The 12,485-nt window shown below is 39.8% G+C and overlaps 5 protein-coding genes across 5 annotated transcripts in view; 1 reads left to right on the top strand and 4 right to left on the bottom strand.

Moving 5' to 3' along the window:
• The window catches only part of PHALS_08317 (acetylornithine aminotransferase), a gene marked incomplete at both ends in the record, with an annotated part of 851 nt that extends 58 nt beyond the window's left edge, over positions 1–793 (bottom strand). The window contains 2 exons of the mRNA XM_024723643.1: positions 26–251; positions 321–793. Of these exons, the coding sequence (XP_024574599.1) occupies positions 26–251; positions 321–793 (699 nt within the window). The remainder of the gene's footprint in view (positions 1–25; positions 252–320) is intronic.
• A 2,152-nt stretch (positions 794–2,945) lies between these two features.
• PHALS_08316 (uncharacterized protein) lies at positions 2,946–4,107 on the top strand (the record flags this gene model as incomplete). Its single annotated transcript, XM_024723642.1, has 4 exons — positions 2,946–3,375; positions 3,644–3,777; positions 3,867–3,961; positions 4,053–4,107. The coding sequence occupies 4 exons, from the start codon at positions 2,946–2,948 to the stop codon at positions 4,105–4,107; spliced, it is 714 nt and encodes a 237-aa protein (XP_024574598.1).
• A 3,322-nt stretch (positions 4,108–7,429) lies between these two features.
• PHALS_08315 (RxLR-like protein) lies at positions 7,430–9,004 on the bottom strand (the record flags this gene model as incomplete). The annotated part of the gene is made up of 1 exon (XM_024723641.1): positions 7,430–9,004. The coding sequence occupies one exon, from the start codon at positions 9,002–9,004 to the stop codon at positions 7,430–7,432; it is 1,575 nt and encodes a 524-aa protein (XP_024574597.1).
• A 560-nt stretch (positions 9,005–9,564) lies between these two features.
• Positions 9,565–11,412, bottom strand: PHALS_08314 (hypothetical protein PPTG_03276; the record flags this gene model as incomplete). Its single annotated transcript, XM_024723640.1, has 1 exon — positions 9,565–11,412. One exon carries the CDS (start codon positions 11,410–11,412, stop codon positions 9,565–9,567), a length of 1,848 nt encoding a protein of 615 aa, XP_024574596.1.
• Positions 11,413–11,876: 464 nt separating this feature from the next.
• PHALS_08313 (uncharacterized protein) lies at positions 11,877–12,176 on the bottom strand (the record flags this gene model as incomplete). Its single annotated transcript, XM_024723639.1, has 1 exon — positions 11,877–12,176. One exon carries the CDS (start codon positions 12,174–12,176, stop codon positions 11,877–11,879), a length of 300 nt encoding a protein of 99 aa, XP_024574595.1.
• Between the last annotated feature and the right edge of the window lie 309 nt (positions 12,177–12,485).

The following is a 12,485-nucleotide window of genomic DNA, read 5'->3' as shown; positions in this document are numbered from 1 at the left end:
TAAATTCTGGATCTGCTGGATACACACCACCTTCACCTTGAACAGGTTCGACAAAAATACCTGCCGTTTTCTTTGATATAACCTTTTTGACACTATCAATGTCATTGTACTCTGCATAGTGTACCCCTGGTACTAATGGCATAAACGCTTTTCGAATCTTAGGCTTGTGTGTTAAAGTTAACGCTGCAGCTGTACGACCATGAAAACCATGTTTAAATGAAATAAATTCATACTTTTGTCCTTCATAAGGTCTAGAGCAAGACAGCAAATAGAAATTAAGTAACAAAACTTCCATTCAATGACCAAAATGAACGACGTACGTTCCCTCGGCGACACGATTCGCATACAAACGTGCGAATTTGTAAGCACCTTCATTCGCTTCTGTCCCCGAATTTGCAAAAAATACTTTATCAAAACATGAATTATCGACAAGTGTTTTCGCTAATTCAAGTGGCGCTTGAGTATGGAACAAATTGCTCACATGCGTCACTTTTTTTCCATTTTCAACAAGACTTTGATACCAATCTTCATCCCCATGACCTAAACCAGAGACAGCAATGCCAGCGTAAAAGTCTAGAAATTCACGACCTTGTTCGTCGTATAATTTGCTGCCTTTGCCGTGTGTAAATACGAGACCAGTTTCGCCACGGACACCATCAGAATTGTACGTTTTGGCCAAATATTTGGACTCGTAAGTGTCAGGATTAAACGAGTTTGTAGTAGCAAAAGTCCGAAAGGAATTGCAAGTGATGCGCTGCAGCGACTTGGTAGAGCGAAGCGTAATGGTTAGCATCGAGTGGTTCGGATTCTTAACTGCAAATATCTTAATAATGATGTGGACCCCATACCAAAAAAAGATGAAATTGTTAATTTCTAACGTAAACTATAAAATTGTATGAGGACAAGCCCCGGCGCTGATCTACTACCCTAAGGATCTCCCCAATAAAGAAGACGGAACTGGAATCGTGACGAGACGGTTGTCGTCTGCGCCTAAAATGGTGACGGGCGGCCTGAGCCCGACTTCCGGACTCGTTTGAATACCTCTTCTCGCGTCACTTATTATACATTATGCTTCTTCATCACGGTTATCTTGTAAGTCTAAAAGACAGGCGCGTTATGTGAACATACAGGATGTGTTCCACATTTCATCTTCCTCGACATTAGGCTTACAAGCCAAAACACTTGTATCCATCACGCTTTAATGTGAGCTCGTTGAGTATAAATCACGTCGGAGATTTTTTTTCGACGAGCCGCCAAAGGAGACGCATCCTCTGTGGCTGACTTTATAACGCCTTATTCAGTATGAGAATAGCCACAGTGACTTTACGAGTCTTAATGCATCACCTTCGTCAAAGACAACTCGGCTTTGCGGCTTCCCTCCTATTATTGCAACTTCGAGGCTGAGCGATCTACTCTTATCATCGATAGAACTGCAGATATCGCTTTTATTCCCAAGTACAATGCTATCAGAATTCCATCAACAGGGCTACGTTCGAGTCTGTCTTGTAGTGAATTATCACGATGTTGTGAATGAGCACAATTTGATTGTTGACAAGCGCATCAGTCATAGCGGCCGACAATAAGGCCGTCAACTATAATTTAAGCACCTCGACCCGACTGATTTGGTTGCCGCTTTCTCGTTTGCAGCTCTGTCCGAAAACATATTTCAAGCACAGGAATTCCTGCGTGGTTCTGCCAGTACAGCACGTCAAATTACCGCTAACCGTTGGATCATTAGTTGTTTTGCCCTATGCCAGAGCATCAATGTTGGTACTGCGGCTTGTTGAATGTGCCAAACCATATACGACTTAGCTGAAACTTTGGGTTGAGAAGACTCAGTGAATTACCCAATTTGCGATTATACAGGTCGTTAAAAGATATTGAGCCCGACTAAAACGCTTTGCGAAGCTTAAGTGCGGCCCTGATGCCGAGGCGAAGGTCGCCACTGGACGCTGCTTCGGCTTTGACCTCACACCATATCCACGTCAGCCTTTGGTCGTTTCCATGGGTCTGCTGTTACAACTATCGGCTAATTAGAAACTTTAAATAAAAATGGGAAGCGTTGCGCTGCACGGCCCTACTTCTTGTAGAGGTTTCTATCAAAATTACTTCATGATCCCATCGTACTCACGCTGTGGTAACTTCTCACAATAAGCATGCATCGTGAGATATCGTCCACTACTTGTCATGGTATAAACTTGTAGAAGCTCATGATTGGCCAAGCTCTCATTCTTTACACCCGTCCGGCGAAATTTTCAAATCGAGTTGGTCTCTTGACATACTGAAGGCTTAAGAGCCGAACACATTAAGACGCAATGATCAAGAGATAATAACTGTGACTTTGCAGACTTGATGTGAGAGAACAAGGCTCTTGGATCCCGATTTCTATGTATCATATCCCCGTTTGATCAGTCTCTGTTGGATTCGACTCAATGTCCAACTATTTGGCAGTAGTTTGGTTAACGTTGTGCCTTAGAGAATAGCGACAAACTAGGTTTAATCGCTATTCTCATCGCGATTTGTGCGATTTGTGGCTCGTCAAACGACCAGAATTCCAATTTTGAAATCTCTCTCAGCCTAGGGCATTTTTCTGGTTTGACGATGGCCCTCGATACTAATAACCAGGGCCTAAAGCGAAATCTCCAGGGTAGTGTGCAGGTCCATCACCGCTTGCATTACTGTTTATTGCCGTGGCTCAAATAAATTTTATGCCATTAAGAACCCTGTGTGAGGAAAATGCACCGCGTGCATAAGGATTTACCCTCACACAAAACGGCGAAGCGTGGACGTTGGTCCATCAATTGATCACGCTTGCAAGGCTACATTGTGTGCACCACCCTGAAGTTAAGATATAACCGTGATTTTTCATTTTAGACGTTATTGCTAAATTTTAAAGTATCTGTCGTAAGCTTTAACTTACAAATATAATTGTTTTACCTCTCATCATGTCACTATCATCATCTACATTACAAGCGTTTGCAGTGGAAGGCATCACTTATTCTATTCTTTGCTTCCTCCATGTGTCCGATGTTGATGCTATTGTATCTCTTTTTCACGAAACAACGGAACTACAAGGACATTTACAAGATAAATTACTCTGGACGCAGTTACTCAAGCAGCATTTTAAAGGGTCACGAAATATCGAGTTGAGATTCTCACAACATCCAATGCAAGATCGAGGATGGAATTACACAAATCGAGAGCTTACATGCGTAGAGCTACAAGAATTTTTACACTCAATGGACGAATGTCTAAACTTTGACAAAACAATTCAAATTGTAAAGGGTGATATTGGGGATATTCAAGACATTGATGGTCAAACTTTGGATGGTATTGCTTTCCCAACAAACTCACATTTGACAAATCACTATATAGGTGCAGCAGGAGCAATATTTCGTCGAGCCGGTCCAAATCTCTCGAGATATGTCAACGATCCATCGTTTCTTGGACGTCGTCCTACGGGATCCGCAGTGATTACACCATGATTTGATGCGGGTGTACAGAAACTCATACACTGTGTTGGACCACGAATTACAATGTCCAGCTGTTACGAACTTCTGGCTACGACGTATCATAATGTCATGAACACAATTTTACATGAAGGAATGACGTGATAATGTCATGAACACAATTTTACATGAAGGAATGACGTGTGTAGCCATGGTGTCGATTTCTACGGGAAATATGGGTGTACCAGGAGATGAAGGAGCTCAAGTGGCACTTCGTACGATTCAAAAATTTCTGCGTTTAAATGACTGGAAGGGAAAACTTGCAATTGTTTGTGTTGATGAACATATACTCAAAGCATTTACAGCACAAATTGTTACTAGCTACAGATTCATTTGCGTTCTTCTAATTGTCTGCAGTTAGGTTTGAACGTCTACAGCATTTCCCGTCCATCAATGATTTTTTTCGACACTTACATTACCAAGATCTACATACTAGTCGATACGCACATTCAGTGAGTACCTTGTTGAATAATACGTTTCTCAATTACCTTCGTTAGATTTGACTAATAACACTTCACATATCTTTTCCGACTTATCAAATAGACCGAATCCTATCAGCATATCACGTTTCCTTCCACGTGTGATCGTGCAACATTAGCATTCCTTCTATCGTGCTGTCACCTACAGTTTTCGTGTCGCATAAGTTTTCGCATAGCATTTCAAAACCACATTTTTGAGGTATTCACTAAAGACATGATTGTACAACATTTCTATACATCTCGTTCATTCCTATGATCATATCGATCGGAACAACTTGTCGTAAGTAGACAGGACAAAGTATTTCTTAGCAAAAACTACGAACAAGCTGGTGATTTTCTCATGTGCTTATCGATTTGAGGCAAATGTTGGATGCTTCATTCGCTATTAGTGAAGAAGTCTCTTTACCGGCCTTCAGCAAAAGAAGATAAACCGGCATTCTTTTCGAAATCCAATCTTTTCTATTTGACAGAATCATTATTGTCGCATGTGCGTCAACGCATCGATTGACGCTTATACGACAAGCTCCAGTATAAAATTTTTTATGAGCGATACTTGGCAATTTTCCCAAGTCAGATTGAATTCGTTATAATCACCAAGACTTAGCGTACATTCATGATTTCGGACATTATTCGGCTCAGAAAATATATTGATAATGCAGTGATACAGTTGTAAGAAGCAACCGCGTAGTGAAGAGATGGCTCACCAGAACTTATACTCAAAGTTCGATTAGTAAATCTGGCAATCATTAGATCTGAGCTTGTCGCAAGTTTTATCGGCAGGTAGTAAAGTCCAATACAAAGTAGCCAAGTTGTTCGCACTATTCAAGAAAGGATAAAAAAGGCGTTGCAGTAAACAGAGTCGCCTGAAGAGCTTTTTGATAACACCACTTTTGCTCAATCCGCAATTATTTCTTTAAAGAAGCAAGGTCTTAAAGCTAATTGTCTGAATGCAAATAGTATAAATTGACTACGACGACGGCGATGTGGAGTTTATTCAAGCTTTACTTAGTAAAGTCTAGACAATTTACGTCGATACGAGAATAAGTGATTGCTCAATCTCGATAGCACCAAGGTAATGTTGAAAAACCTCATCTTCTTTTCACGATCACTTACGTACAATCTGCTTCGTACAATGCACTGAAAAACTTCTGCTGCGATTACTCACTGAATTAAACGAAAACATTGAAATTGTTTGATGGGAGCTACATATTCTGGACACGGATGGTAGGATCAAGGACTTGAGCAAGAAGAGATGGGCTCATTAGGAAAAATCGCAAGAAGTAATTGGGTATATCAAATTCTATGAGGTGATCCGCCGGTATTTTGACACCGTTGAGTGTTCAAATGCAGCAGTCAGCATATGAAAGTGTTAGAAGGGCATAATCGAACGTCACAAGCTGCTATTTTATTTTGTGCTCGGCAAGAAGAACAGTACGAACTAAACATGGCTCCAAATCCAATCCAAATTCGCGGGTAGCGTTTTGCCCAAGGGTTGCTAATATCGTTTGTTGGAAGACTTCTGGGCAATGAAGAATTGCAATGGTCAGATTCTTAGCCATCCCTTAGCGCAGTGCAAGCTGTAAACAACGAGTCCTCGCGAGATGTCAGTAATGGTTTCAAGCTGAAAAAAATGCAATCTTCTTCAAGTCGAAGCAGGGTACGTTTTTAAGCCAAAGGATGTGCACAGGTTGCTTCAAAGGGTCAGAAATTCGCAGAAAACAATCAGCTAAGGATTCACTTTGTTTCCACGTAAAAGGAGTCGATGTTTGTACGAGTTTACTTGAGAAAAATGATTGAATTTTACGAAAGAAGCAGCGGAGCTTGCTAGTACTTTTCTAGCACAACACCCGAGTAAGTGGCGAAATATGTTTGTGCCAGGGCAGCGTAGCTAAAAACTCGTTTTATTACAACGACATTGTTACTCATGTTACATGATCGAACAGGTACAAAGTAAGTGAAACCTGTAGACATGGGGTGTGAGCTAACAAAATAGACAATTTTTCACTAGGAAAACATTCAGACATGCCTCACTTGGAATCATTAAGGTTTCACCAGAAGATGCATCGAGAAAGTCGAGGAAAACACATCGTATCCAAAAACTTTTATTGCTGATAAATGTTACTCAGAGCCCGTCTTACAAAGTATTGTCGTAAACTTCAACAGCAAAGAAAAGTCTTCAATCACGGCTGTACTTAAAGGCTCATGCTAGGGTGTCAACAGATGAAGAAAATAGTAGATGACACAATAAGGATTTCGGCTGACAAGTAGAAAATCAACGCTTAAGAAGCGTCGGAACGTGGAGATCAACATGTCAAAGCAGAAAAGAATTCTGACAGGTTTAGATTCTTAGGACTTACACATAATTTAAGATCATATAGACGAAATTCCATCAGTACTTCGTTACAATTGTACGGTGTAAGTACACCGGATTGAGCGTTACATTACAAATTTTTGGAAGCCATCATGCTGAAGTTGGTTAACGTGGAATGATATGAGTTTCTGTTTGAGCAGTGGAAACTTTCGCCTTGTTGTAATCGAGGAAACCTTTCTTCAGTCGAGACTTAGTAATGTTATGTGGATAGCAATGTTGAACACTTGATGTGCGCTTAAATATGCTATTTGCCAGCATTACATTATCTATCGATTTCTGACGAAGTCCAACGCTTGCTAAGGCTTCAAACTCTGCCTTTATACATGAAATGTATGCTGGAAAGAAGCATGAAGGAGAATAGGTCATCGTTGAATATTCAAACGGCAAGTCAATATTGTTGCTAGATTGACATTTAAAAAGAAAAAAATGAATAGTCGAAAAAAAATATCGCAAGTGAAGTCTCGTGTGACTACGTGTCGTGCTGACGAGCATATTCGCTGAGCATTCAATAGCGTCTGGATCATTTTGCATATGGATGTTTTATAAGGTGCTATGCCTTTCGATAAAATCTCGATTGACATTATGTAAAATTTTGGTCGTACCGACAATGCCATCATCGAACTGTAGTAGAATCGCGTGTAAGAAACGATGATCAGGTCTCGAATTCAGTGAGAAGTGTAGGAGAATTGCATAAGTTTGTCTAATAAACCTCGAGATAAAATTGCTCCATAGAGGTGTAATATGTTTGCGATGGTTGACCGGGCGGGATTTTCTTCAGCTGATGCATGGTGCGTGCTCACTTGGCGAGATCATTTCTCTTAACTTTATGCTACCGTGTTAATATTAAATGACCTGGTGCGTCTCACTCTCCATGAGATTGCCATCTTCATGCTTAGTGTCTACATATATTTTTATAAAATGATATTTGACGATCGAGAGAAACTATTTATTTACTGAAACAAGAATAAGTGATAAATATATTTACTTCGCTCCAAGTTAAAAAAATCTCATGTAACTCACGTAACATACCTTGATAATATGCTATTTTGACAATTAGTAACAAACTTACGCTATAGTGACATCGCTTCATGCACAAAATTCAATAGTTGCTGCTCAAGATTAGCGAACGGCAATTTGTCAATGGCTTGAACTGTGAAAGCTTTTTCATAATCCATATCTTTACCAAAACAGCGCTTAAAATTTGGGAAACACCGACCACCGTTAGCACCCCGAATATCATATTCTTCTAAATTCACTTCATCCACACGAAACTCTTGAATGTGAGCCCAAACCTTGTCACGACTATTGCTCGAAAGTTTCTGTTGGTTACGATGCAAGAATACAATCCCACGCTTCGGATCATGTTGCACCATCGTAACACCGCAAAAAATGTTCTGATCTGGAAGTTTAACACCTGCAGCACCGGGTGGTGTCTCGATCATGTGAAAAGAACTTGCTGTTTTAAGCCAAGCAAATCGAAATAGATCCTTGTCTCCCCATACGAGTCGAAGGCGTTCAAAAACGTGAGGATGAAACGCATAATACATCAAGACATTAAGTGCTTTGACATGTTTCTTCCGGTCAATTAAAACTTGACCAGATTCTTGCTCAAACATATCCACTGGCTGTAAATCAAAGACTTCCCATACAAAACTAGTGGGCTGAATATTAAAGATCGTCTTTTTAAAATGCCAAAAGTCTGGCCAAAAAATAGCGCCAGTCGTTTGAAATTCGGATGTATCAAAGAGATACGTTGGATTTCGAACAGCAAAGTTGTCAGCATCAAGAAGCAGCACTTGGTCAAATGCGCTGTAAAACACGGCATATGTCTTGGTATAGTATGTGGCTGCTCTCGGGTCACGAATCTCGCGGATATAGGCACCATATCTTGACGTAAGATCTCGAAGCAGTGGGTTCATAGGGTCCGTCTCGGAGCGTTTATACCACAATTCAACTGGCAATGTGCAGCCTAAAGATCGTAAGGATCGCACCAAAGCGTAAACGCTTAAAAGTACATTTTCATAAACAACAACTACTATTCCCCTTTCGTATGCCATCCCTGGAAGGTAATCACTTCTGTTCGCATTGTGCACTTCGAGATTTGTTTTTATCGTATCGTTTGAATTGCATGTTTGATCTTCCACCAATTGCTTTCGACACTTTTTCATCGAAAACGTTGTATCATGCACATACTCAATTGCTATTCGTCCGTAAGATAAAAAAGTTGCAAATTCATCGCATCGAAACATCACATCAGAACGCAATGAGTTGCAGTGCATCTTCATCACTTGATGTAATTCTCCAGTGATTTTGTCTCGAATCTCACAAAAACCGCTCTCTGAATTGTAAACCGTTGCGTTGCAGGCTCTGTCATTCATTGGATCAGGTCCTCCATCCGAAGAACAATTTCGCTGAGCTTTCCATCCGACACACTCAAAATTTTCAAAATCTGATTGAGCTTTTGATCGATACTTCACTTTATCTATCGAATCAACTCGCTGATTCACACTATCATGTTCATTTCCATGTAAACTACGTAATGCTAATCGCTGAAGCTGTAGATCACGTTGTTGAATAAGTGATGCGACACAAATCAATCCCAAAGCGCAAGTTAAAACAACGAAAACGAAAAAAACAAACATCATTGTGTGTTGTATACGGCCACTTGAAGATTTTTGGCTATTGGGATGTAGAAGACCATCTTGAACACTTGAAGTCTTTAGAAATGACATTTGTGATTGTAATTGCATTGAAAATTGAAATCTGACGTTAAAGTGATGGAATGACGTACGACAGAAGATGGTTTATGATCTGTCCTTTTTTAGATTAGGATAGTAATCAATGGTTGACTCATTTATTGAATACGATACACTTCAAATATATTGTTTCAGATACCCAAAAATCACGTCAGAGATTGGGCATAATCAGGCATAATCGTCTTCTAATAATAATTCAATTATTTTAAACTCACTCGTTCTTTCTCTACTCATACTATGTAAAATACGCTGATTTTCATACTGTACAGTTGTATGATTGTCAGTCACGCCAGATAGATGAAATATCACATTATAATATAAATTTTAAAAAGAAGAATATTGCAATAATAGTCCATTATGTCAATATTGGACATCGCTAATCTTTATCTGGCCTTACATATCGTGCTTTGTTTCAAACACATGTGATAAAACCATCAATTTATATCACTCTACTCCTTCTCGTCCACATCTTTATACCCTGCAAGACGTAAAACATCAGCCCCAGAAGCAGCATATCGCAAAAGATCATCTTCAAGCTTTTCAAACGGATACGCACTCATTGGCTTAAGCGTAAAAAGCTTGGCATAGTGCACGTCCTTCCCAAAACATCTTTTGAATTGAGGAAAGACTTTGCCACCATTTGCACCACGCACATAGTAATCTTTTAATTTTGATGTACTTTTAAATTCTTGAATATGAGTCCATAATATTCGATTGTTCGAGTACGTAAGTTTCTCAGTATTTCGATGCATGAATATCACGTGACCACTTGGATCATGTTGTACCATTGTCACCCCACAAAAAAGATCATAGTCAGGATGTTTCGTTCCAGCTGCACCAGGTGGTCGCTCTGTCATGTGAAAAGTACTTTTGGACTTAAGCCACGCGAATCGAAATAAATCCTTATCACCCCACACAAGATGAAGTTCCTCATGAGCGCGAGGTAATGAGAATCCATAGTACATGAGCACATTCAATGCCTTATAATGCATACGGCGATTAATCATCACTTGACCACTTTCCTGCTCAAACATATCAATATACTCCAGTCCGAAAAACTTCCAGACAAAACTATCGCGATGAATATTAAAAATTGTATTACTCGGTTTCCAAAAATCTGGCCAAAAGATGGCACCTGTGTTGACAAATTCTGGTGTCTCGAATAAATAAGTCGGATCTCGCACAGCAAAATTATCCGCATCCAAGAGCAAGACACTATCAAATGCACTGTAGAAAATTGCATACAATTTCGTATAAAAATGTGTTGCCATGGGATCTTCAATCACGCGAAGGTACACGCCCAATTCTTCGACCATTAATTTCAAAAGTGGATGCTCTGGATTTGTTTCCGATGTCATGTACCACATTTCAACTGGTAACGTACACCCTAATGAACGTAATGAACGTACACTAACATACGTTCCAAGAAGAACTTTTTCATAAATGACAAATACAATACCACGGTCAAATGATAAATCAAATTGTCCAACACTTTCATTTTTCAATCCATCATCTCCAAGTGGTGCAGGAGTGATTGACAACTGATTCGTTGCACGAAATGAATCGCGACACTGTTCGTACGAAAAATTTGAATCGTGCTCGTACTCAGTCGATAAAATATTATAACTCAGTAAACTTTGAAACATTTCACATTGAAAGACCACACCTGGACGTAATGAACTACAATGCATAGCCAAAACACGTTGTATCTCACCAGTATGAATATTGCGTACTTCACAATATCCTGATACACCATTTGAAATTAATTCAGAGCAATTTTTATTGTTTGCTGGCTCCGGTTCTCCTAATGGTGTACAATTAGTTGTTTGTCGCCACCCTACACATTCATAATCACCTAAATTACTCAATTCTTCTCTTGTCACTTGATTCTTTACTTTTGATTCATCCACTGATGTAAACATGTGTGATAGGCGCTTCAGTTTCGACAAAACTTGAGTCTCTTTCCACACAGTAAAAAGACCACGATCCGTTCCATCTCCACCCTTTACTTCATTATTCGAGATACTACCATTCTGTACCATACGTCCCAATGTCACAAGACATATCATACAAGTGACAAAAGCAGCAATAAAGAGCAACCAAAGCACTTTCCACATGCGTCGTTCACTTAATACCATGTTTTGTTGCTTTAACGCTGACATCTCTCGTTCGTCACTATTGCGATTACGATTACCACGTTTAAGAAACGTTTTCTTACGTGGTGCATGACGTCCACTTGCTCCACCCACGTATATCGGTAATGGTGTGCTCTTTCGTCCAACACTTTGCTCCGTCATAGATCGAAGATTAAAACGTTATTTTAAACAAACTATTCGTCGTAAAAAGATCAAATTTCACGTGTAGTGAAAGAAGAAAGAGTAGAAGAAGGTCAACAAATCTGCTGATCGCAAAGTATTGAAACAGAGCAGATAGAGCGCGAGGTCCAGCGCCGGACAACGAAAGTGAGTGGGCGCTAAGAATTTAAGGCAACTGAGTTGTACGAAGCTGTTGCTCTATAAACGGAAAAGAACGATCTGATTGGATGATAAGCTCTGATAACGCCAAATTAATCTGGTGTAGACTTAAATACTATTACATTATTGTTTCTTCATTTTGATCGTACATTGAAGCAACATCAACTACGTAATTCGTCATTACAACGTCATTCGATTTAGAGTCCGGATCTAGTACCGAACTCAAGTTGAAAAATTCTGCAATTTTCAAAGAAAATAGAATATTTTCATGACAATGCATCGCAAATTTAAAATGAAGAGAAAAAACATGGTACCTCCTCCCTGAAGCTTCCTATTAACCCCTGACCCCACGCTATCGTTCTTACCTGATCAACCATGTTTTTCGCCGTTTGGCGAATCGTGCGCTCGTCTTGTCTATCACTGAATTGATCATCCTCGGTATAGTTTTTAGCATCGTAGTAGCTTTTAGCCTTGATTTGAAAGCCAGCCTTGGTCGCTTTCATGGCTGCGGTTGCCGCCTTCAACGCTGATCTTGCAGATTTTGAGTTATTACCCTTTACTGCTCGCATCGCCTCATCGTATTTCATCTGAGCTTCGCCATACTTTAGGAATGCGGCTTCTGACTCATCGTGGAGTTTTTGTAAAGTGTCATTGCGATATTAAGTACCCTCATAAGATTTGATTTGAGCTGATGTATTTGTCGATTTTGTATTGTCGAGGATGGCTCGATTCAAAGCTGAAGATTAGTCTCGCGATTTTTTTTCAATGGTGGATTATCATTCTAATAGACGTTTCGCTCTAAATTCCCAAACCTGGTCATCAGGCTATTGAAAGTGTCCACCCATCTATTGGTTTTCATAAGATCGTTGGAAACCTTGCCAGAAACCGCTTTGTTC

The sequence above is a fragment of the Plasmopara halstedii genome, assembly GCF_900000015.1.
Source record: "Plasmopara halstedii genome assembly, contig: Scaffold_322, whole genome shotgun sequence".
Lineage (NCBI taxonomy): Eukaryota > Oomycota > Peronosporomycetes > Peronosporales > Peronosporaceae > Plasmopara > Plasmopara halstedii.
Note: the sequence above shows the minus strand (reverse complement) of the source record. Positions and strands in the feature narration are given on the sequence as shown.